This window comes from Gobio gobio, assembly GCF_949357685.1.
Source record: "Gobio gobio genome assembly, chromosome: 25".
Classification (NCBI taxonomy): Eukaryota; Metazoa; Chordata; class Actinopteri; order Cypriniformes; family Gobionidae; genus Gobio; species Gobio gobio.
In genome coordinates, this window is record NC_137121.1 from 28,511,332 (window position 1) to 28,537,801 (window position 26,470).

Here is a 26,470-nt window from a genome sequence, read left to right on the forward strand (position 1 = left end):
TTTTGAGCGGTGATGAAATATATTGTTCTTGAAAATACTTGCCAGCATTTAAAGAAATACAAGTCTAGAAATGCATCCAAATTACAGTGAAGCGCAACCGCACGGTGCTCTGCAGTGGTCAAAAAGGATATAAACAGTACATTTTGAAGTGATATATTCTTAAAAACTCTTAAAAACAATTAAATTACCACACGACCTTGGTGTTTGTCTAAAACAGTAGGTCATTCGGCCAGGGATTTTTACGCGGGTGGTGGGAGACGGACGGCAATCACTGACTAGCCCCTGTAAATGATGACAATCCCTTCCGACCGCACGAGAAACAATTACCGGGGCTTCAGCCAACTCCTTAACCACTAATGGAGCGAGCTGGAAAATCAAGCTTTTCCCGGGACACAACATCATTGCCACCAACAAAACTCTGCAAAGTTTGTTCTTCCACCGGCTTTAACTTCTGGATATTCGGCAGCGGTGCCACAACGGAATGAATGGCTTCGCTCGCATCTTTCTCCGCCGCCATTACTGAACTACAACTCAAACTAGCGCACGACATCAACGTCATCGTTCTCAGCCACTCCCTCTGTTCGCTGATTGGACCGGTAAAAATTTGTTCGGAGAAAACCTAAGAGTATACCGCAATCCCAGACGGAGTACTGAAGGAAAATGAAAATTGAGCGGAGGTACAAGTACAAGTACAAGTTTATCATTTTTTTTTTTTTTACTTGAGAGCCATTGTTTACTACTTGTATTGTAAAGAAAAAAGCAGCTTGGAAATTCTTTCGAATATTTAGTGTTCCACAGAAGGAAGAAAATTATAGGTTTGGAATGACATGAGGCTGAGTAAATGACAAAATGTTCCTTCAAAAATCGTTATTCGTAATGATCGCTTTAGATGGACTCCCACCCCGTGGGAGATCAGATCAGATTCAAACAATGTCAAACCACGCAATGGTGACCAGAGCAGATTATTAAATGTGTACAGCTCATAATTCCACCCCCATCCCCATTTTAATTGAGTGTTCGCCCACAATACATTCATTTGGTTTTGTCCACACTTCAAGCTACATTAGCATTCTCTCAAACCAAACCATGTGTTAATTATTGCAGTCCAGAGCTGGGCTCTATTGACCATCATTCAGTCAATAACCTCAGAGGACATCAGGACAGAAATAGACATATGCCTCTCTGGGAAAAGGGCACTAAAGGTCAAAATCTTGATGCTTTTTCCATCATGTTAAAGCCATCAGTCATCACGTCCGTTAGCATTTGTCCTCTTTCCGGTCAGATTATAAATCATCTCATTTTTGGTAATCCAACCTCTACTTTAACAGTTGAGCTGGTATTTGTTGGATTATTCTATCAGCACTTTCACATGTGAAAAATCATATTAATCTAATGCTGCGAAAGACTGTTCTTTTTCTCTAGAAATACTGGAATTTTTGTGTCCCAGTACTGAATGTGCACGTACTCCCTCGGACTCCATTAAAAGTGCAGAACATTTTATCTGTCTTTTGGCGCTTTCAGAGTGAGCCTATTAGTGTCACCAAAATGTTAAGAAACAGACGTCGTTGAAAGATTCTCTGCTAGAAATTCATATTTGAATTCTGTTTGAAATATGCAAGCGCATGTCCAGGTCACATTTCATCCCAAGACCAATAGAAAGAAATAGGACAGTTTATTTTATGTGTGTTTGAGGCAGTATTTTATTACTTTAATTGATCACGATTAGGCACAATTCCCATTACTGTAATATGAAAAAAGAAACATCATATTAATGTGAAAAAGTCATGTTTTTTTATGTAAAGTGTTTATAAGTATTTATAAAACATACTTTTTATTTATGCTGTTATACATTTTAATAAATGCATTTAATTATCATAAAAATAATGTCACTATGGAGGAAACATATTTTCTTTACACAAAATATGTTTACATAAATATTTTTCCTTTTAGTTTTAGGGGCATGTTTTCACAAATCACCACTCGGCTGTATGTTCACCAATAATGCAGCTTGTAACTGTAACAATGTAATAATTTATCCATATAATAATTATGCAATCATTTCTAAGCAATGATATTACGGAGCGCCTGAAAATAGGCTAACTTCCGTCAACATAACCAACGTGCCTTGTAACCATGGAGACATTTCTGAGAGATGATTCAGAAGATATTTACTTTGGTGTAGATCCTGCACTTTATCTATTTGAACCAGAATACACTGAAGATGAGGTTGTCACGTTGGTTATGTTGAAGGAAGTTAGCCTATTTTCAGGTGCTGCGTAATATCATTGCACCGCTGCACTCATGGTACGGCAGTAAAGTTCCTTGATTATTACGCAGGATCTCTATTTTATATAAATCTCGACTTTTCATTTTTCGTCGGCCTTAGTACACGATGTAACTACAGAAGAGTCAAGTTTTAAATGGGAAAAATATTGAAACTCTTTGGTCATTTTTTTTTTTTTTTTGCGAAATGCTAATGGTCCAATCAGATTCAATGATCTATGCTAAGCTATGCTAAAAGTGCTACCGCCAGACCCGAAGATAGGGGAGTTGGGAAATGAGCCCATTTTCAAAAATAGTGGCGTGTTCCTTTTCCAATCTCCTCCTGAAAATCCTGGGGGAAAAATCCATTGGTGCTTCATGATTGACAGCTGTTAATCATGACGTCACACCCAGTTTTTATAGCATCAAATAACTAACTAAAAGTAGTTATTTTAAAAGTAGTTAACTACTTATTTTAAAAAATGAACACTTGAACTTACATCAGCGTGATAAAAACTACCTAAAATTACAGGAAGAATTTAAAATTATTGGAAGCGTAATTTGATTGTTTCGTTTTTTCTCACGTCCCATTAGATTACATGGAGAGGGCGGGGTTTATGAGCTATACTGGGACCAGCCTCCTGGGGGGCCATCGAGATACTTTGGCTTGACTTTTCAGGGCACTCTCTGGGTGTGAGGGACAGGCTACTCGACAATGTCAGATCGCACATCGTTAAAACAACAATTACGATATGATCGCAGACTATATATTAGGGCTGCAACGACGCGTCGACGTCGTCGATGACGTCGACTACGAAAATACGTCGACGTGCGTGAAATGCGTCGACGCGTCGGCGGCACATTATTTACGTTCTAGAATGGAACAGAAGATCTAGAATAATGGCAGCTCCTGCTCCCGGGCATAGTGAAAATGATCATTTATCATATAAAGCCAGACCGCGACATTCAAAAGTGTGGGACTACTTTAAACAGAAGCAGAGTAAAACTGTGCTTTGTTCGCTCTGTAACGCCGGTTTCACACTGCACTCGGTGGCAGAGCAGAAGTTGTGCGCGTGGAGAGCGAGAGCTTTCACACTGCCAGTCAGTGTTGCCAAGTCCCTTTTTTTCCGCGGAATTGGGCTACTTCTACACTGTTGCCGCGGGCTGTGTCTCATGTCCGCGGGTTGAAGCAAAAAAACACACATATTTAACCCCCCGAACGCGATGTTTACCAGAGAACCTCCCCGAAACGCGATTGGGCTTGTTTTGGGCTAGTTTTGAGTAACGAATGGGTGGGTTTTGTTGTGTAAACCTGGCAACCCTGCTGCCAGTGTTCTCTCGCGCAGCTGAACCGTGGCGCGTGTATTGCAACAGACGGTCACATTTTCCGGTGTTCTTCTCCGACCCCAGTACGTCTCGTGCTTTTATTTATTATGGGCTGCATATATCTCCTGTTAATGCGACCCGGTTCCCCTCTGTCCCAAACACATATGCATAATAACATGCTGTGTATAGGTACTTTGCATGATTTAAAGTAACATTAAAGTTAAGATATGCCTCTAGCTTTAATCATTTAAATGTGTCTTTGAAGTTTGGGCAAAAACTTCTGGCAGCTTTAGTCGTTGTTTATGCACATGTATCTTCAAAATAGACGACTAGTTATACATTAAAACTATGCTGAAAGCTCCTGTATGTGAACCTTTTGCAGATAAATACAAGTGCATTTTCGTTTACTTTTGACACAAATCAATAAGTAAATCATACTCAACTACTATAGTAAACAACTTTTCCTTATTAGGCCCGCTCTGTATACATTTTATGATGAATAGTATCATTATATATTATGTTTAAAAAGCTTCTTGCGTTCATATATTTCATTATAAAATGGCATACTATGTACACTACCCTTCCTGAAATACAATTAATATTGTCATCATTCATTGATTTCATGTTAAAATAATATACAAATTCACTACCCTCTTTGAAATACAATAATCAGTAAAAAAGAATAATAAGATTAATCTGGGAAAATAATCGTTAGATTAGTCGACTAATCGAAAAAATAATCGTTAGATTAGTCGACAGAAAAAATAATCGTTAGTTGCAGCTCTACTATATATATTGCACACCCCTACATGGTTGTTGTGTAAATATACCCTAAAACACTCTGCAATTGTACTGGATATTTGAAGGGTATTCGGCTTTCGTAATCCAGACGTTTGTAATTAGACGTTATGTTTAGTGCTGCTGCCCTTGATTGCAATTAGTGCTGATGGGAAGGTAAACGTGAAGGATAAGAAACAAGGTGTAATTTCGGAAACCTCAAATAACTTCAGAAATTAGGCTAAGTGCGGCGTTGGAGAGGGAGGGGGACTTCTTTAACCAAAGTCTTTGAATTCTCGTTCATTTGCTTTGACCTACATAAGACACATTAAAGTCTGTGTTAAATGGAGTGTGTTATGTGATGTAGGGTTATGATGGAATAACACAACCTGCTCAAAATAGTGCTGAGGTACAGACATGGCACCATTAGCTGGGCTCTAATGCATCGCACGCCAATGAATAAATAAAACTCATAGGCTAAAACACCTAGTCCTAGTTTCAAAACACAGCCTGCATTCAATATAGACTTTAGAGCTTGTGTTGTGCGGTTTTTCTCAATATTTCAAAAGACTAGTGAGCATTTTGCCATTATTTACTCTCCCTCATGTCAATCCAAACCTGTTTCCCTAAACATCATTCTGTGGATCACAAAATGAGAAATTTTGAGGAATGTACTGATCCATGCAAATACAATAAATCAGGACTAGAGCTTTCAAGCTTCAAAAATACATAAAAGTATCATTTCATATGACTATATTTCTAGTCTTCATAAGCTGAAAATTATAACATGATATGTTATGATAAGTTTGTGTAAGAAAAGACATAAAAGTATGATTTTTGGAGTCATTTCTGTTAATTATTTGGTTGATATGGTTGACAGTTACCAGAATCGAGGGGGTTGACAAAAAAAAGAATCCTACTGGTTTGGAACAGCATGAGGGTGAGTAAATAATGACAGATTCTGAGAATCAGAAATTTTTAAGTGAACCATTCCTTTAATAATTTTCAAAGCTGGCATTGTTTCAAGGCTTCTTAAAGGGATAGTTCACACAAAAATGAAATGTATGTAATTTACTCACCCTCAAGTTGTTCCAAACCTTTATGAATTTCTTTCTTCTGCTGAACAAAAAGAAGATATTTTGAGGAACAGTTGATGGGTCCCATTGACTTCCATAGTAGGGGAAAAAATACAATGGAAGCCAATGGGGCTCATCAACTGTTTGGTTACTGACATTCTTCAAAATATCTTCTTTTGTGTTCAGCAGAAGAAAGAAACTAATACTGGTTTGGAATAACATGAGGATGAGTAAATAATGACAGGTTCTGAGAATCAGACATTTTTAAGTGAACCGTTCCGTTAATAATTTTCAAAGCTGGCATTGTTTCAAGGCCTGTTAAAGGCATAGTTCACCCAAAAATAAAAATTCTGTCATCATTTACTCACCCTCAAGTTCTTCCAAACCTGTATGAATTTCTTTCTTCTGCTGAACACAAAAGACGACATTTCGATTTTATATGCCATGCAAAAGACTATTTGCGCTAACCATTAGCTACTATAGTAAACATGGTAAATACGACCACTTGAAGAAATCAGACAAACCATATAGGCGATCACAATCGTGTATTCATCTGTCAGTAGGTCTCGTCTCTTTATACCAGACTGTCTGATCCATATTTAGCTTCGCATATAAATTAAAGTAACTCCAGTTTTCGGGATCTTCCTCGCTGTTTCTATGACTGAAAATATAGCCTAACTATATTGGGACTGTCACTGGAGAGAGTGCTAAAGCTCCTCAGGTCATATTTTTGTTGGAAAATATGTAGAAGTGATTGTTCTTTCTAAATGTGATGTAAACATACTCCCTGTAGGCTATACAAATAAACCGAAACAGACGAGACTGAATAAGTAGGCTATGCGTGTCCTCTTTTTTGTGTGAAATAACAGTAAATACCACTTTATTAATGCGTGTGACTAATGTGTAATCGCGATAAATGTATTTATTATGACCAATGTATCACTTATTATTGTAAAACTGTGGTAAATGCTTGGGTTAACAACAAAAATGCCGCTTTTATCATGTTCATTTTGTTGTTCAGTTTTCTGATAAAACTTCCATTTGTTGGTGAAATTATGGGTTTCTGTGATGTTGTTCCAGAGAGGCGTGTTATGGGCTGGTTTTAGTGATGTGACAGTGGAAGCGCAGTGTGGTTTTGGGCTTGGTTCTACAGGTCTGAGGCTATTAACCCAGCCCGGCCCGTTGAAAGCCCTGGCTCGCACTGGCCCCACAGTGGAAACGCGGCTATTAACTTCCATTGTATGGAATACAAATACAATGGAAGCCAATGGGGCTCATGAATTGTTTGGTTACGGACATTCTTCAAAATATCTTCTTTTGTGTTCAGCAGAAGAAAGAAACTCTTACCGGTTTGGAATAACTTGAGGGTGAGCAAATGATGACAGAACTTTTATTTTTAGGTGAACTGTCCCTTTAAGAATTTTTTTTTTTTTTTTTTTTTTTTTTGTGGCAGTGTAGTCACAGCATTCAGGGGTTACTCTGGCCTTCAAGAACAGCATTTGCTCAGTTTCTTTAGTGGCTGTGTCCCGGAATAGCACCTAATCAAGCCTCTCAAGGAACCGTAATTGCTGCTTTTCAGACAAGAAAGTCAGACTGAGCACTGTCAGCCCGCAGGATGAAGGTACAAGCTAGTTCGGAGTGACCTTGTTATTGGTCATGGTCACCCACGAGGCAGAACACATCATTAATGGAGCCGAGAGCGCAGGGGCCATGCTGTCAGTCTATTTAAAGAGACTGCTCAGTGGGAAGCCAGTGTTTTTTAGACTTTCCCCATGTGAGAGCCCAAAAATACCACCCTGATCTCCATTTAGCACACTTGAGGATCTTCAGATTCAAACTTCAGTCAGACTTAACTCTAATATGAAGGTATCGCCTATGTCTTTCGCAAGTTTAACCAGTTTACAATTTTTTTTTTAAATAGATACATTTTAAACAGCTATTTACACGAATAGCAACAAAACGTATTTTCTTTACACTAAATGCAAATAGCAATATTTTCTTTGCACCAAGAGGAAATTTATAAAATGTTGCTTTATTGGAACATTACTTGTTCCTGTCGCTAAAGCTCCCCTACACCTTCCCCTAACCCTTCTCGTTAGGTACTTTACTTCCACTTTTCAAATATTTTCTTAACATTTATTAAAGTAAACTGATATGCAATGGGAAAAGGGAGAAGAATGAGTTCGTAACAAGGGTTGGAATAGTTTCCTCTCATGCTAACCAAACAAAAAGGCAATGTTATTTTTGACCAAATTAAAATCAACATGAAATACCATTTGCGTTTGTATATTATTTTTGTAATGTGAGTGACAGAATATTCAATGATATAGAACGTCAGGAATTTACTGGATTGTGAAAATTGGATGTTACATTGGTCAGTAAATTTATGCTATCATTATCAATTAATACAAAACAAAGAATATTCAAAATGTAATTCATAGTGCAGCTCATTAAAAGAATGAAACTCTTGAAAATGAAATATCCAATTATTATGTATTAGAAAAAGAGATATTTTATCAAAACTACTATACTGCGTATTAATAATAATAAAAAAGATATATATACTGTACTTATATTACTATTAAATAATTAATCGCAATTTTTTTCTGTAATTAATCGCAACTAACATTAAATTATGTGTAGGACTCCCCAAAAGCATAATAATTCATGATATTTGGCAAAAACAATTTTGGAAAAGGAAATTCATTAAAGGGATAGTTCACCCAAAAATTATTCAAAAAATGTATCCTAGGTGTATATGATATTCTTCTTACAGACAAATACAATCAGAGTTATATAATTATTATCTTTTTAAATAATAAAATTGATGGACCCCTCCGGGGGGTTAATAAAGGCCTCCTAAAGTGAATCGATGGATTTGTGTAAGAAAAATATCCATATTTAAAACTTTATAAAGTCAAATATCTAGCTTCCGTATTCAACTTACAACTTACATTGATTCGCTTCAGAAGGCCTTTATTAAACCCCCGGAGCCGTGTGGAGTACTTTTATAACGGATGGATGCACTTTTTTGGGCTTCAAATTTTGGGCTGCCATTCACTGCCATTATAAAGCTTGGATTAGCCAGGACAATATAACTCTGATTGCATTCGTCTGAAAGAAGCATGTCATATACACCTAGGATGGCATGAGGGTGAGTACATTTTTGGTTGAACTATCCCTTTAAGAGGCGGAGCAAGCCATTACATTTTGATAAACAATCATGAAGGCATTTTATTTATTTTAATCATGCACAATAAGACCAGGAACGTGTATTAAGGAAATAAATAGGATTAGTGTGATTACATCCATTCACCATTTAACTAAATCTGTTTGTTCATCTCAAAGTCTCCATTCTTTATTTATGTTTCATTCTTCCCATGTGTTTGTTTCTGCTTCGGTTGGTAGAAATGAGGTCACCATGCGATATATGTCAGAGACCTTGTGTCGTGAGATACGCCATGCTCTGTCTGCTGCTGTGGTGCCAACAGTAGTAAATAGGTCATTTGGCCAGGCCTTAAATCCAGTGCTAGGAGTTGGATTAAAAGCCCAGTAAGGGTAGAGATTAGCTGAACCCAGCAGGCGTGAAGTCCGTCTGTACACTGGGTGGTCCAGTGATCCACAGACAGACATTCACTCAGTTGTCAAACAGGATCACGTCACAAAGCTAATGGATATTGGATGGGTGAAAGCTTGGGGCTAAAATGGGGTTGATTAACCCCTTACACCCTGAAAGCATTTTTAGGATTTCACATCTAAGTGGCATACGTAAAAGTAATTGATTTTATAAAAAGTTATAATCAAGTACATGGTCTCATTTCATAGAAAACCTTTCAAATGTCAAAGAAAATAGATTTTGATGTTTTGAGGTTCTTATGTTACAACACTGCTGAGAAAACCACAGAAAAGGTGATGCAAATGATGCAAATTAATATTCATTCTTGACTTGATGACTATTACAAAAGTAATCAAGTTTGGACTTGTTCACAGTCATGTCAACTGCATCTGGACCAAATTTTGTGTTGACATCTCAAAGAAATCAAAAGTTATGGTTTACAGCTTAAGTCTAAAAACCTCTCCAAACAAGGGATCTGAGTGTATTACTTAAAGGGTTAGTTCACCCAAAAATGAAAATTCTGTCATTAATTACTTACCCTCATGTCGTTCGACACCCGTAAGACCTCCGTTCGTCTTCGTAACAGAAATGAAGATTTTTTAGTTGAAATCTGATGGCTCTGAAAGGCCTCCATTGGCTCAATGGCACTTTACACTCTCAAGACCCTTAAAAGGTACTAAAGACGTCGTTACAAAGTCCATCTCACTACAGTGGTTCTAAAATAACTTTATGAATCGGCGAGAATAGTTTTTGTGCGCAAAAAAACCCCTAAATAACGACTTATATAGTGATGACGATTTCAAAACACGGCCTCATGAAGCTTCGAAACGTTATGAATCAGTGAGTCGATTCAGCAGTTTGGATCGCCAAATTTCAGCAGTTTGGCGGTTTGACACACGATCCGAATCATGATTCGACTCACTGATTCATAACGCTTCGAAGCTTCATGAGGCCGTGTTTTGAAATTGTCATCACTATAAGTCGTTATTTAGGGGTTTTTTGCGCACAAAAACTATTCTCGCTGATTCATAAAGTTATTTTAGAACCACTGTAGTGAGATGGACTTTGTAACGACGTCTTTAGTGCCTTTTAAGGGTCTTGAGAGTGTAAAGTGCCATTGTGCCAATGGAGGCCTTTCAGAGCCATCAGATTTCAACTAAAATATCTTCATTTGTGTTCCGAAGATGAACGGAGGTCTGACGGGTGTCGAACGACATGAGGGTAAGTAATTAATGACAGAATTTTCATTTTTGGGTGAACTAACCCTTTAACATAAGAAATAATTACATGTGTAAACACCACAAAGCATAAAAATACTTATAATTACACAGAATAAGTAACAAGTATTAAGATCCTGGTTGATGAGTGATGATCTTCCTGCGCTGTTTCAGTTGTGAGCTCCTATTCTGTGGCGCGCAGTAAATCCAGACCTGTCAATCTGAGCAATCGATCCAAGTGTGATCTAGCTGTAAAACAGTGTCTGACTGTTCTCGACACATCGTGCCTATCCACCGTACCCAAGATCCAGTTTCCACTGGTTGAACTTTCAAATGATGTTGAAAAACGCTCTTGTCATGATCGCAACGTGTTTGGGTCCCGTAAATCCTATAGATTTAGCTTAGCAGCATGTCATGTCACTCCATGTGGATTTTCTCAAGATCTATACGTCATGTTGTCGTGTGTGGGATCCTTTGAATCGAGACATGTGCGATTTACTATGGTTTAATATTGTTTCAAAGCATGGTGCAAAAGCCTCATCTGTATACTATTTACATGTCTGTTGACAGCGTTTTTGTATGGTTTTACGTCATCAAAATTGGGATCTGTTCGTGAAAATCTGCCAAATTTAGTCACTACCGATCGACTCATAGGGTGATTCTCATTTCTTATTTGTGCATCCTCGTTTCCTTCCCTTGCTTCCTTTCCTTGCGTCTTAGCTCCACCCCCTTAGGATACGAGGGAAGGATACACCTGTTTGTCCTCACTCATGACTCCTCAGTAAGCTTCCTCATTCCTTACCTCTACGCTTACCTCAAGGATGTAGGAGCGAGGAAACGAGGAAGCATCAATTTGAGCATTGAGAAGCACCCATAAGCTGCGTCTCAATTTAGAGCAGTGGTCGGGAACCTATGGCTCGCGAGCCACACCTGGCTCTTTGACAAAAATAATGTGGCTCAGGTCTCTCACACTTTACCAACAAATTATTGATTCAAAAAAATCAGACACATCAACAGAGATCCGCTCTCTGCAGAAAAAAACAGCCAATTACAATTCCCTTGTTGTACAGCCTACCGAAGTTAATGAAACGTATGATAATAGCTAATATTCAAGTATTGGCCGCGCGTGTTCAGTGCTGTTTGCGAGTGTCACGAGTCGCGAAAGCAATCAATACCCACTTACGTTTCTGTGGTAACAGCTTCTGCTCTGGGATTCAAGCAACTGTTGCTTGTTAAAGGTAACTGAGAACCATTTTTAGAACAGCAGCGAAAATTTAAAAGTAGGCTATATAAACGTTAACATATCGTTTTATTGAAACTGGTGGTCTGCTGTGGAAAAAGACATTTTGAAACATTTCACCCGCGGGTACTTTCGCTTTTGCCGCAGAGACCCTTGTGATAAATGTGTATTTATGATAATCCACGCAGATTTCAGTTGACGAAAATAAATGATAAAAACGCGGCAAGTCGCGAAAGACAACTGAATTACTGACAGGATGTTGTGCACGCGCTCCGAGCGTAACACGGACAAGCACAGCTTTGTCCTCGGCTGCACGTCAAATGAATAGGCTACAGAAATATATCAAAATGCCAAGTCGAGTATTCACGTAAACACAGTAGATGTTCACACACACAAAGAGGATTTATAACTCAACCTCACAAAGCCCTGCACAATTGATTCCATATTGCAACTTATTTATTGTTTGCTGCATATGTGTTTGTTTTTAGTTATGGACCTAATAATTACTATTGTTGAAATTTTATTGGGAAAAAAAACACGTTTTTTTTATAATAATTTAATATTATTTTTTTACTGTGGCTCTTTTGGAAAAATGCATTAACCAAAAATTGAAAAATGGCTCTTTGGTCAAAAAAAGGTTCCCGACCCCTGATTCAGAGGCTGCATCCTTCTAAGCAGATCTGTACAGTGCGACATATATGTGTGTGCAATACAGTTTTTCATGTGAGACAGAGCTCGTCGTTTGTGTGATGTGAGAATTTGTTTTGTGCTTGTGTGTGGTTATCTAGGGCTGCACGCTTGACTGAAATTATACCAAAATCATGATTTGACTTCATGGATTATGAAATCGCAAAGGCTTCAATTTTTAAATAAATATATGTGCAGGTGAAGTGCAGCACTGTTCAGGGCGGATCGATCGGTTCACAGTACATGCTGCGCTGTGAGTCATTGGCAGTTTAGTTCGAAACGGTCATGCGGAGCTCGGTGCGCACTGAGGTACCGGACCCGACACTACCTGGAGGAGGTGGTCTGAGCTCGGTGGCACTCCAACTGTGCCACGATTCGTGTGAATGTGAAAGCAACGGACTCGGTTGCGCACTTCTTCAGGACGAAAAATAACCAGTGCATGCGTTTTAGCCGATTGCGATGTATTTAGTTCAATAAAACACATGTAAGGGATGATAGTGTTGATGATTTACCTTAGATACGAGCGAGCCTACAGTGTATTCACGCATAGCGAGTGCAATCAGGGCAGCAAATGGCAATCCACTGTTTCCTCTAAAGAGTCCGTCTGCAAGCAGCAGAAAGCCAACTTCATGCGATGCACGTGCAGTAAACCCAAGTGTCGTTCACTCAGCTTCGCATAATAGCACCAAATGAATAAAAAACACAATATGTTTACCCCGTTTTCTATCATGCGCCGTACACGTTTGTGATGAGATGAATGCAAATGCACCAGGGTCGATAGAATCAAGTTGAGTGTGAAACCAGACCAACGCTGCGAAAAGCAACATTGTGCCAAACATCTTTCTAAACTTGTAATGAGAAGCGTTTACAAACGTGTTGTCCAACAAAAGAGAGCATTTAATCGAGTGTTTGAAATAACTTACTTTTGAGATCGGATGTGCTTCACATCACAGAATGAGGCAGACATTATATTATTTTATTATATTCTGTAAAGTGATTCGCTGTGTAGAGAAGTGTACAGTACCTTTTTTTTTCTCTCTCATTGGATCCATAAGATTTCCTGACAAAAATGAAGACATTAAAGTCACAGTTTTTTTATCATAATTTAATAGTTTATAATAAAACCTTAGACCTTTCTAACGATTTGTTTTCGGTAAAATAGAATAATAATAATTGTTATTATATTTATTCTTAAATACACTGTTTTGTATTTTATGGCATTTTGTTTTTGCATTTTTCAGACATGGTAACAGACGTGCTACAATTGTTTGGCATGTGCTACAAAACTTCCAACCTCTGTAGCACCAGTGCTATGTGGAAAAAAAGTTAATGTACATCCCTACTTCTAAGGCTTCGAAGGCTTCAGGGCAACAAAAGCTGTCCCAATTCGAAGGCTCCTTCAAATACATCCTTTGTCCTTTCACTGGAACTAAGGGGCCAAGCCCAACCCCCGAAAAACAACCCCACACCATAATTCCCCCTCCACCAAACATTACACTTGGCACAATGCAGTCAGGCAAGTACTGTTCTCCTGGCAACCGCCAAAACCAGACTCGTCCATCGGATTGCCTGACAGAGAAGTGTGATTGGTCACTCCAGAGAACACGTCTTCACTGCTCTAGAGTCCAGTGACGGTGTGCTTTACACCACTGCATCCGATGCTTTGCATTTCACTTGGTGATGTAAGGATTGGATGCAGCTGCTCAGCCATGGAAACCCATTCCATGAAGCTCTACACACTGTTCTTGAGCTAATCTGAAGGACACATGGAGTTTGGATGTCTGTAGCTATTGTCTCTGCAGAAAGTTGGCGACTTCTGCACACTGTGCGCCTCAGCATGCGCTGACCCTGCTCTGTGATTTTACACGGCCTACCACTTCATGGCTGAGTTGCTGCTGTTGTTCCCAATTGCTTCCACTTTGTTATAACACCACTAACAGTCGACCGTGGAATTTTGGACCACGGTACCACGCTTGAATTCACTGAGCTCCTGAGCGACCCATTCTTTTATAAATGTTTGTAGAGGCGTCTGCATGCCTAGGTGCTTGATTTTATACACATTTGGCCATGGAAGTGATTGGAACACCTGAATTCAATGATTTGGAGGGGTGTCCCAATACTTTTGGCAGTATAGTGTATATGAAGATGAGCATGGTTGTTTAGTAGACTACATTTTTATTGGTGCAGATAAATACAAATTAATAAATATCTTATGAAATATTTTATTGTTATTTAGTGAAACTGTGTTGAACACAGGCTTTGATTTATTTTTGTCTAGATTTTTTTCACTAATCATTTATTTATACACACAGGAACACTTCTCACGTAAGATTTCCGCCTGCTGTAATTCACAACAAATGTGTACACACATGAATTTGTTCTCAAACTCGTTCTAATGTTAATGAATTTGGTGTGTTACAAATGAGCAACTGCAAGCCCAAGGTTAGTCATTTACATAAAACAAATGAATAAATGAGCAAAATGACCAAACCAGCTCTATATGAGGGCTTTTACGCACAACCTGTCATTAAAGGCAAGCATAAGATGCCCTCTAAAGAAGAGCTTGCAGCAAGATTATCATCCTCAAAAAACAATTCAAACACAATAAACACCTTTTATACAGGCCCATAAATAGATGCTACATATGCATGTTTGCGTTTAATGCATATGAACTTTGCTCAAAGAATCTGAACTAAAAAGTGTGGTGTCGAACTTCACTCTGGTACTTTTACACTGAGATCCACTGAGTTGTTATAGCTCCGCGCTAGCTCTTTGTCTCTTTGCGGGCTTTGTTTAGAAGCGATTAAAGATGTCAGCTGCCAGGATAAAGGCTTGTTTTCTTCTGAAGTCTCAGTAGGGAGTGTTTTGAAGCTGCTGTGGAGTGCCAGACCTTAAATCAGAGTTCACAGGAGGACGGACGCTGGGTAGGCTGTGCCGACGGTGGCTTGGCACCGCTCACGTTGTCCTGCTCATTTCTTTTACCATTCATTTACTCGGCTCTGTTTAAACATTACAAGAGTGGATCATAGTGCAGGCATGCAGGGTCAAAACCCTCATCAAATTACGATGGCTGCCAGTTATGAATGGAAACATCTAAACAATGGCTATATGCTGTTTGCACGAATCAGGCGCACACAGAGGGAGCCTTTTTACAGTTTCTCAGAGTGTCACAAGAAATGAATAGCTCGTCTGTAAAACTTTAGGCTGTTTTTGTATGAATAATGGCAGCGTATTATTTTCCTGGCACTTTTATTGCAAACCACCGCTAGATCTCTCATACGCCAGCTCTTAATAATGCGCTTGCTCGCCTCAATCTAAAATTGAATGTGGCACTTTGTTAAATTTAGAATTGCAATCATTATTAGCCGTGCCCGTTTCGGTGTAGGAAGTGTCATATCAATAAATGAGCTTTTGAAACACTTAATAAGACCATGAAACACCCCTCGCTCATCAGCCAGGCCTTTATACCACACACAAAACATGTTCTTTTTGGTAGAGAAAAAACTTTTATACCATTTTCAACAAAAGTCTACATACTCTAAAAATATTGTGTGGTGTAAACATCAAACGAAAAGTCTTAAAGGGCCCATGATGTGGATTTTTTAAATTATTTTTATAATGTTTCCTGAGGTGTACTTATATTGTTACATATTTACATCATAAAATGTCATAATTTAGAAATAAAAGGCATTTTTCTATCCTGATTTTAACCCGATGCTGTGAGACTTCAGTGTAAACGCCCACTGTTGTGATTGGCTGACAAATCAAAATCCAAATTGGCTGACAAATCAAAATCTGACAAATCTGATTGGCAGAAAAAACAAACATATACATAGTATCAAGGAAGAACAATGTAGAACATAGACATACAATGACAAATGACATACAATAGAACTCTAGGCAGAGGTGGGTTGAAAATACTCTAAGAAGAGATATGTTTTTAGTTGAGAGGAAATAGTAGCAGTGTCGCACAGAGATAGAGGGAGGGAATTCAAGAGGTTCGGGGCCACAGCACCATAGTAGATAGACTGAAACGAGGTACAGTAAGTAGTCTAGAGTCAGATGACCGGAGAGAACGAGGAGGAGAATAACCGTGTAGAAGTTCAGATAAATAAAGGGGAGCAAGTCCATGGAGACATTTAAAAGCTAACAATGGACCCTTTTCACATTTCCGGGTTTATCAGAGCCGAAGTCGTCATAGTTGGGTTAAATATTATAGCTGTGAATGAGAGAATACATTAAATTTTTTTTTTTTGCGTGCCCATTTGCTCACATAGCAAAAGAAAAACGCCACAGTAGTGATTTCACAACTTTCAAAAAGAGGGAAAAAATAGAGTGAGATTGATAACGGCAGTGAAAAGAGAGAAATATGTAAATTTTTACCATCACTCCCATAGACGCTATATCTAAACACCCTCACAGAAGCGGTAACTTTTTTATCGTAATTTGATGCAAAAGTAATCAAATACAAAGTATTAGTGTTATAAATGTACATATTTAAAAAAAAATAATAATAATAAAAAAAGAAGTTTTTACGATATTGATGACTGTTAAAACGCGTCATCACAGTCTGTGAAAAGGGTCTATAGAATTTTATACTGGATGCGGACAGAAACAGGAAGCCAATGTAGATTATAGAGCAAAGGGGTAATGTGATCAGATTTCTTGACTTGATGGATGACTCTGGCAGCTGAATTTTGTAAATATTGAAGTCTAGCGATTGTTTTAGCGGGAAGCCCAATAAGCAGTGATTTACAGTAGTCGAGACGGGAGGTTTTTAAAGAATTGATTAGAGTTTCGGTATATTTAGTGCTGAGAGCAGGTCGCAGTCGGGCAATGTTACGCAGGTGGTAGAATGCAGTCTTGGTAATAGAACTTCTAAGAGCTTGAAATGTAAGTGAAGAGTCAAATGTTACACCCAGATTTTTAACAGTGTGAGATGGAATTAATAAGGCCCCGTCAATTAATAAACTCAATTCAGACTTTTTCAAGAGGGATGGTGGACTGAAAACAGTAACCTCAGTTTTATTGTTGTTAAATTTAAGGAAGTTTCTATGTAACCAGGTTTTGATGTCGGCAATACAGGTATTCAATGAGTCCAGCGGGAGAGTGGCGACGGAGCGGGCTGAAATGTAAATTTGCAAGTCTGCAAGTCATCCGCATAACAATGATAGCTGAGACCATGACTACGGATAATGTGACCTAATGGTAACAGATAAATATTGAACAGAAGTGGTCCAAGAACAGAGCCTTGAGGAACACCCTGAGAGAGAGAGAGAGCACGGAGAAGATTTGAAGTTATGAATGGTGATAAAAAATTGCCTATCGGTGAGATATGATATGAACCAAGATATCTCGATCAGAGGGTCAGCAGGAAAGGCCGCGCATTAACGTGACAGCCAGAGAGAGAGTGGAGACTCACTCAACAACAGTGACGAGGCAGCCGACAGGGAGACCATAATCCAGCAGACAGCGAGGGCTGGATGTGACAAAGTAGCCAGAGAATCCCGATGGGAGGGAAACCGGATAATCACAGCCAGGTATAAAGTAATCCAGAAGAGAACCAGCGGGAAAAACTCAAAACAGATGAACACAAGCATAAACAGACGGGCAGAACAACAGTTAGCGTTCACAGTATGAAGCGGCAGCCAGACGCGCACCGCGTTCTCACACAGGGACCGGGACAACAGTTAGCGTTCAATAGAAACATGAAATCATGAATCACATGAAAGGCTGCAGTGATGAGCATTGAGTAGACAGACCCCGTGAATGCAGTGATCTCGACATTGCAACGCTATATCTCTCACAAAATGCTTTCACCACAACTAACAGCAAACACGACATCGATATGAATACAGTAAGAGCTTCGCTGTGCAGCATAACAGCGTCATGCATTATAACGGCAGTTTGGGCAAGTGTGCAGATTATAAAGAGAGTGTTCTATGATCGCTCTCTGTAGTCTAATCACAATTTAAATAACAGATTTGTTTAATGCTACTAAGATAATCATTTAGTCACTGGCTTGATTCACTGATGCATAAACAGTATTAAACGATTTAGAAAGAAAGTCTGTGTGAACTTGAATGATTAGCTACACATCAGAAATCACTGATCACAGATCAGGCATTAATGAACACTGTTACTCGCGGTTTGTGGCGGTGTTGTCCAATCCATATCGTAAAAGTCTGTTTGTAAAGCCATGATGACATATAGGGAAGATTAAATAAAATAATAATTTAAAAAGGTTTTTTATGATATAAGGACAGATATCACTTTATAGGGACTTTTTTGATATTTTCTATGCATTTTGTTTTGTGTTCCAGAAAGTAAATGATTTTAATTTGTGATTGAACTGTTCCTTTAACATTGAAAAAATTGCACACTTCCCCTTTAAGGAGATTTCCCTTGTCATTTTCTTGAATATAAAAGGGCTTTTACATTCTTTTTGCAGGTGTAATGTTTGTTGAGTCTATTCAGGATGCGTTTTCGTCTCTGTCACTTGTCTTGTAAACAGTGTAAAACTGAACAGCAGCCAGATGCACGGCCAATTGAATCCATCCCATCCTGCCCTCCAGCTGTGGCTCTGAACTGTGATTGGTTCATCTGACTGCCTGACCACATGCAGGGTGGGGTCCATTACCCTGCAGAGCTCGAGTGAGAGAAAGAGAGGTAGAGCAGGGTTTGTAACCGTGCACCTTAAAGACGGCGGCTCCCACACCCCCGTCAGGCCCACACTGCAGCAGAAAGACTATTTTTAGCTCCTTTTTATGAGAAGGAATGATGCTGGGAACTTGATTCAGATGCTCTGCAACTAAAAGCCCATGCTGTTAAGACTTCCTCCCTTGATTAGTGCCATCTTATGTAACCTAAAACCATTCATCTTGCAACCCTAGATTTCGAACCTAATTATCTAAAGAATGCATTTGGGCAATGTAGTGATTTAGTGAATATTTAAAGGTAAGGTGTGTAAGTTTTTTAAGGCTTAAAGACTTAACTATTTCCCCGTCAGCGTGTTTTTAAAAAGTTGCCAGGCACTGCCAGTATATTTGATCATTTTCTTAACAAATTTCATGGCCCCCAGAATATTTTGGTGAATATATCAACATGCTATATATATATATAGAAGAGACCCTCTGCTTTTAAACAAACAAAACAAATAATAATTTTAGCTTTATGCATTCTTTTTTTGAAACAACAAATTAATGTGGGTAAGTTTAATTAAAAAAGCAACATTTTGAGCAAAAAGCTGAGATAATGACATTCCATTCTTAATCCGTAAGGTTTAATATGGAGTTGCCCCCCCCTCCTCCCCCTCCTCCCTCTCCTCCCTTTGCAGTTATAACAGCTTCAACTCTTCTGGGAAGGCTTTCTACAATGTTAAGGAATGTGCTTCAACTGTGCAGTCATCCCCGAACTGTTCCCACAAAGTTGGGAGCATGAAATTGTCAAAAATGTCTTGGTATGCTGAAGCATTAAAGGGTAACTAAACCCTAAACCAACTTTTTTTAGTTAATGATATGTAATACTGGGGCTTTATTAATGCTGTTCATTGATTCGAGTAAATGTTTTGACATTTGAGTATAAAGTGTTTTATTTCTATAAAATATGGTGTAAAACCGCCAAAGTGCTGCCCTCTTAAGGTTGAACGGTGGCTACTGCAGTTGAATTTTCCTATTGGACGTTGTGGTACATCGTGACGTAGGATGGTACCTCCAACGGCTCACTTTCCGCGCCCCTAGCACGAGCTCACCACGCCCTCAGAAATGTTTCCCCCAATCACATGATGAGAACGGCTTCACTCCCGTATGAACTGTCATGTTACATGAAGTAGAAACATTATGAATGAAACTCACTTGACACTTGCTTTAACATTGTATTGAAGAAAATACGGTTAAATAATGCAGTTGTCAGTACACGTCAGGCTTTTCTTGCGATATTATTGCCGCCCGTCATGTGTACAGATAATTTTCATACATGAGACGTGCTTTCAAACCCTGACACGCAAGTGGTTGCCGCGGACGCAGATAGATTAGGTCAGTTCTCTTGCGCGGCTGCTTCATCGTCTACATCGGGATTTAACGCAGTTTGAGCTGCGGCTCGCATTGATAAGGCTCCGGGTTTGTGTCTGTTACAGACAATCCACCCTCCTCCACTTCAGGTGAAGGTAGGAGAATGGCCGCTCTGTTGCAAAGCTGGCGTCACTCCAGTCATTCTCCATCTTTGCGACTCGCGAGTCTGACAGCTGTCAATCAATCCGTCACTGCGGGTCTCAGGTGCACGCCCTCCGCTCAGCCCCGCCCTCGGTTCATCCCCTCTGTGTCCGCCGGGCTCTGCCCACTTTTCCAGCATTTTTTGAAAATTGCCAGTGGGTGGAGTTAAGCTCTGAGCAGGGGTTTAGTTACCCTTTAAGAGTTCCTTTCACTGGAACTAATACCCCTTTTCCACCAAAGCAGAGCCAGAGCTAGATCGGAGCCAGAGCCTAGTTTCAAATCGGTTCTTTGTGTTTCCACACCCAAAGCTCCAGCTCCGAGCCAGGAAAAGTGGTTCTTAAGTAGCACCAAAACATTGCTGGGCTAGAAGTAAGAACTGATTACGTCAGGCGCTGGGGGCGGGGTCAACAAGACCAACACAAACTTGAGATCCACCATGTTTGAAATAGCAGCTAATGGAGCTAACAGCTGCTGTTCGTTTGTAATCTCCGTCTATACAAATTACGGCGGACTGCATGAATGCGTTGGATTCGCTGTGTTTGCGTTGTGTTTTGATGCCGATGTCAGATCGTAAAGCCATGTGAATGAATAGTAACGCAACGGTTGCATTGTTGATGGAAGGCTTGTTCGCAGCGGTGCTGTGCAGAGACCGATCGCAGTATGATAACGAGTCCAGCGAGAGCATATGACTCCTTATGCTTTTGATTCACTCATGCGTTTTTTTTATATCATACGTGGATTGGTCTGCGCAGTGACGATGCATCTCGAACAAGCCTGGTGTGTTTGTGTTTCCCGCTGCCCAGGGTTGCCAGGTTTTCACAACAAACCCGCCCAATTGCTTCTCAAAACAAGCCCAATCGCGTTCCAGGGGGGGATTCCCCAGTAAAAATTACATTTGGGGGTAAAATATGTGTTTTTTGGCATGGTTGCCTACTAAAATTCGCATTCCCGGGGCTAAATATCACATAATTGGGGTCGCTTCAACCCGCGGACATGAAAAAACAGCCCGCGGCAAAACCACATACTTGGCAACATTGCCGCTGCCTCGCTAGCGTTGCTGAGAGAGATGAGACGTATACAGTGACGTAAGACCTGGCTCTGTTGTGGCTCTCAGCTTGTGGAAAAGCAAACGATTCTTAGAAGGCTCCTCAGTCGAACCAACTATGAACAGGGACTAGCTCTGGCTCTGAATTAGCTCTAGCACTGCCTTGGTGGAAAAGGGGTATAAGGGGCCAAGCCCAACCCCTGGAAAACAACCCCAACAACATAATCCCCCTCCACCAAACTTTACACTTGGCACAATGCAGTCAGGCAAGTACCGTTCTCCTGGCAACCGCCAAACGTAGACTCGCCCATCGGATTGCCTGACAGAGAAGCGTGATTCGTCTCTCCAGAGAACACGTCTTCACTGCTCTAGATTCAGTACAGATTCATTGAGTTTGAGTTTTTTGAATGATTTATTATATGATTAAGCTCATAAGAGTAATTTGCTAGGACAACACATTAGAAAGTGGTGTTTTCTTGCCATTATTTTCTTGTAGATTGCACTCTCTCATTACAATCAGTTCAGTTCTCACATTTTAGACTTCATATTCTGTCAGCTGCTCTTCTCATTTAACATCTATTTTTATGCTTTATGGAACCATTTCCATCCAAGTTTCATCCATTACTTCAGTTAAGGACAAGGCCTGCATAACACTGCAGCATTAACATTAATCTGCGTGTGTATGTGTGTGATGATCCATTAGTATTTCGGTGCATTATGCTGCTACAAACTATAATGATATTCCTCCTTTCTCCTCCAGGTGGACAGACTGGCTGACACAATGAAGGAGGAGAACTTGTTCCGCAGACGGTTCTCTCTCTGTCCAACAGCCACGTCACCTCCCAAGATCGACCCACGTGCACTGACCCGCAACCTGTCCTATGGAGGAGACCATGAACTGTACCCCCTCAGCCCAGGTATCCATTCTATTCCTAAATGTGCGGAAGCACTACATCCTTCCAGCACAAGAGACATGCAGGAGCTCACTGCAGTGAGTCACTACAGTTATGGTAAATAGTTATGTTAAAGAATTCAAGAGCACCATGTTTATCGTCACAAAACCACATTCATACTGTAGTTCATCTGGCTTCCCACAAGTTGTTCAAAACCTGTATGAATTTATCTCATCTGCTCAACACAAAAGAAAATATTTTGAAGAATGTCAGTAACCAAAAAGTTGATGGACCCAACTAACTTCCATAGTAAAAAAAAAATTCCATACTATGGAAGCCAATGGGCCCTGGGCCTGTTTAGTTACCCATATTCTTCAAAATGTTATATTTTGTGTTCAGCAGAAGAAAGAAATTCATACAGGAACAACTTGAGGGTGAGTAAATGATGACAGAATTTTTGGGTGAACTATCCCTTTAATATTCCACATAGCAACACCCTGGCAACCACCTAAAACACTCTAGGAATTGCAAAGCAACTTGCTAGAAATGACTCAGAAAACCTTTGTAATGAAAATTGCAACACTCTGGCAACCTATAGAACACTTTTAAAAACTGGTAGAAATGCACTAACAAACATTCAAGACAGCTAAGCCGCATAAAAATGCCCTGGCAACTACACAACACCCTAACAACAAACAAAAATGCCCTTGAGTAATTGCATAGGAACCACATAGAACATGCCAGGAATAGCATAGGAACATCCTACAAACTACTCAGAACACCTTAGCAACAATATAGCAATTCCCTGGCAACCACCTAGAACGCTCTAGGAATTTCATAGCACTATGCTACAAACCACATAGCAACACCCTGGCAACCACGTAGAACACTCTAGGAATTTCATAGCACTATGCTACAAACCACCAAAAAACACTTTAGCAACACCCTGGCAACCACCTAGAACACCCTAGCAGATCCCCGATGCAGAACACCATAGCAAATGAACGACAACCCTAGTAGTTTTACACTAATGACTCAGAATACCTTAGCAACAACATGGCAACATCCTGGCAACTACTTGAACACCATAGCAACCACATAGCAATGTACTAACAATCACACAGAAAACCCTAGCCACATACCATCACCCTGGCAACCACCTAGAACACTCTAGGAGTTTCATAGCACTATGCTACAAACCACCAAAAAAGCACCTTTGCAACCACATAGCAACACCCTGGCAACCACCTAGAACGCCCTAGCAGATCCCTGATGCAGAACACCATAGCAAATGAACAACAACCCTAGTAGTTTTATACTAATGACTCAGAATACTTTAGCAACAACATAGCTACATCATGGCAACTAATTAAAACACCATAGCAACCACATAGCAATGCATTAGCAACCACCTAGAACACCCTAGCAACCATGTCAGAATGCCCTAACAACTACTCAAAACACCATAGCAATACCCTGATGCAGAACACCAGAGCAAATACATTGCACTGTGCTGCAAACCACTCAGAACCACCTTACCAACCATGTAGTAGTGTGCTACAAAAGACATAGCAACACCCTGGCAACCTCCTACAACACTTTAAAAACCCTATAGAAATGCACTGAAAAACACTCAGGACATCATTACAGCGTATTTATCCACCCTAACAACACACCATCGCCCACTCAGAACACTATAGAAACATGCATAGCAATGCCCTGGCAACCACTTAGAATATCCTAGAAACCACATTGCTCAGAATGAATAAACTGTGCACAATAAAGGACACGTATTACAAATAGAAAGTGTAAGAAAAAATGCATTTCATTTAATCTTTAACTGAGCTGTTTTGATATCCCCTGATATATGGCTAAAATGTTATTTACTGTAGCGTTAAATGTGTATTCATAGCCCTGGTGTTTATCATTTATTGCCCTTGATATTAATTAGGCGTTTGTGTGCTGGTGCGGGTGTGTGTGTGCGTGTGTGTGCATGCGTGTGTTCTCCAGGTAATGAAACGGAGCGGAACGGTTTGCCCTTAATGAGGGACGAGGTCAGCCCGGCCCGATCGCCCAGCAGCGTGGTGCGTTAATCTGTTTGTTGACTGCCTGCATGGAATATGACGACGCAATAATGCAGATGGGAAAGAAAATACACTGTACTTGCTGGTTGAAGATCATTTCCATAACACATTTCAACCCGCTTACTAGTTAAATGAAAAGATTAACGGATTCACTAGACCTCTGCAAATGCAAAGCGAAGTGACCTGCAATTAGCACATGTCAAGACTCAACCAATCACAGTCTCCCTTATTCACTCTCCTAACCGCTTTACATGCAGTAAAAGCTTTTAGTAAATCAGAACTCAAATAAACGCATCTGTCTGTATCATGTGTTTTTAATGGGCGAATATACAGTAAAAGCCTGTCATTCATTCACCCATGTGAGGCATTAAACTATAATGCACACGGATCTAATGCAGCATTAATGCCTGAAAAAAGCATTTAGCATTGCACTACTGTAACTTGTAATTGGATATTCTGATAATACTTTGATTACTGACAACTAGTCATATATACACCGATCAGTCATAACATTATGACCACCTTCCTAATATTGTGGCATCTGCCACCAAGATGTTAGCAGCAGATCCTTTATGTCCTGTAAGTTGCGAGGTGGGGCCTCCATGGGTCGGACTTGTTTGTTCAGCACATCCCACAGATGCTCAATTGGATTGAGATCTGGGGAATTTGGAGGCCAAGTCAACGCCTCAAACCCGTTGTGCTCCTCAAACCATTCCTGAACCATTTTTGCTTTGTGGCAGGATGCCCATGACCCTGTCGCCGGTTCACCACTGTTACTTCCTTAGACCACTTTTGATAGATATTGACCACTCCAGACCGGGAACACCCCACAACACTTGCATTTTTCCTGCATTCATCATCTCAATAACCCCCCCCATCATTCAGACGGCAGAAGGTCTGGACTCTTTCGCAGCATTCATTGGTCAAGGACCGCCCAAGAGGACGTTTGACTGACATGTAACACAACCAATCACAGTTCGTTTTGTTCTGCTTCATGTTTAGGTCCGTGAAAATGTAGAGTCACTGCAATAACAGACCGAATAAATTATTCATTCAAGAACGTTGTGCAAGTTTACTGCAACAATGGAGCCGCAAACTTCACATACTTTCTTTGACGTATTTAAATCTGCATATTTATGATATTTTTAACTTTTATAAAGGGCATTTTCCCCCTAATCTTATTAAATATAGGATATGCTTCAGCTTTCCTTTTACATTCTTAAATTTGATCAATACATTAAATTAGAATAAGACACTATAGGGCTGTTTCCAATCAAATGAAATAATTTACACTGAAAAATTACAACTTAATTAAATAATGTTATGAGATTGTTTTAAATATTTTTTTGAATACGAATAAGAAATGTTGGAAAGAATGTTTTAACATGAAACTAAACTGCCACTAGGTGGCGGCAGGTATTAATGAGTGAATCATTGAGTCGATTTGTTCAAACGGCTGATTCGTTCAAAAATGAGGCAGTCGTTAATGAACAGGTCATTGAATCTTTGATTCAACCGATTCATTCAAAACACTGAATCATTCAGTAACGCTCTGTTGCTGCTTTGTTTGGAACTATTTTCGCTGATGAAATAGAACAAAAACAGTCAATATATTGCATCTAAAATGTAAGTAACTTTTTGTTAATAAATTGTTGATGGAACTGTCAGTGTCATATGAAATCAGTGACACATTTTTAGTCGTGAATGTATTCAGGAAAACAGCACTCCTGGTCGTTTGATGTTTTTAACTGTATTATACGTTTTAAATATAAAAACTCCACATTTTGAATCATTACTGCAGTATGTGACTGAGTGAGTGTTCTCTGTGTGAGCGGCGCTCATTTGTTTTCATTCCTCAACAGCGCCACCTTACCGTCAGTAAGAGGACAAGCGTTAATGTCAAGCCCTGAAACTGATCAGAAAATGTCACGAAACGATGTTGAAATGTAGTAGAGTAGAAAGTATAATAATTGCTGCAAAATGTAACGAAGTAAAAGTAAAAAGTATGCACTATTGATTGTACTTAAGTAAAGTACA

The 26,470-nt window shown here is 39.6% G+C and overlaps 1 protein-coding gene across 4 annotated transcripts in view; it reads left to right on the top strand.

Annotated features, from left to right (window-relative positions):
• Positions 1 to 26,470, top strand: part of osbpl5 (oxysterol binding protein-like 5) — an 89,483-nt gene that overhangs the window by 18,314 nt on the left and 44,699 nt on the right. For 2 of the 4 annotated variants that reach the window (XM_079809870.1, XM_079809869.1), the window contains exons 2-3: positions 22,217 to 22,373; positions 24,360 to 24,433. In XM_079809870.1, coding sequence (XP_079665996.1) covers positions 22,238 to 22,373; positions 24,360 to 24,433 — 210 coding nt within the window. In that variant the 5' untranslated portion in view covers positions 22,217 to 22,237. Of the gene's footprint in view, positions 1 to 22,216; positions 22,467 to 24,359; positions 24,434 to 26,470 lie in introns of all 4 variants that reach the window. The other 2 variants (XM_079809868.1, XM_079809867.1) reach the window with 1 other exon arrangement.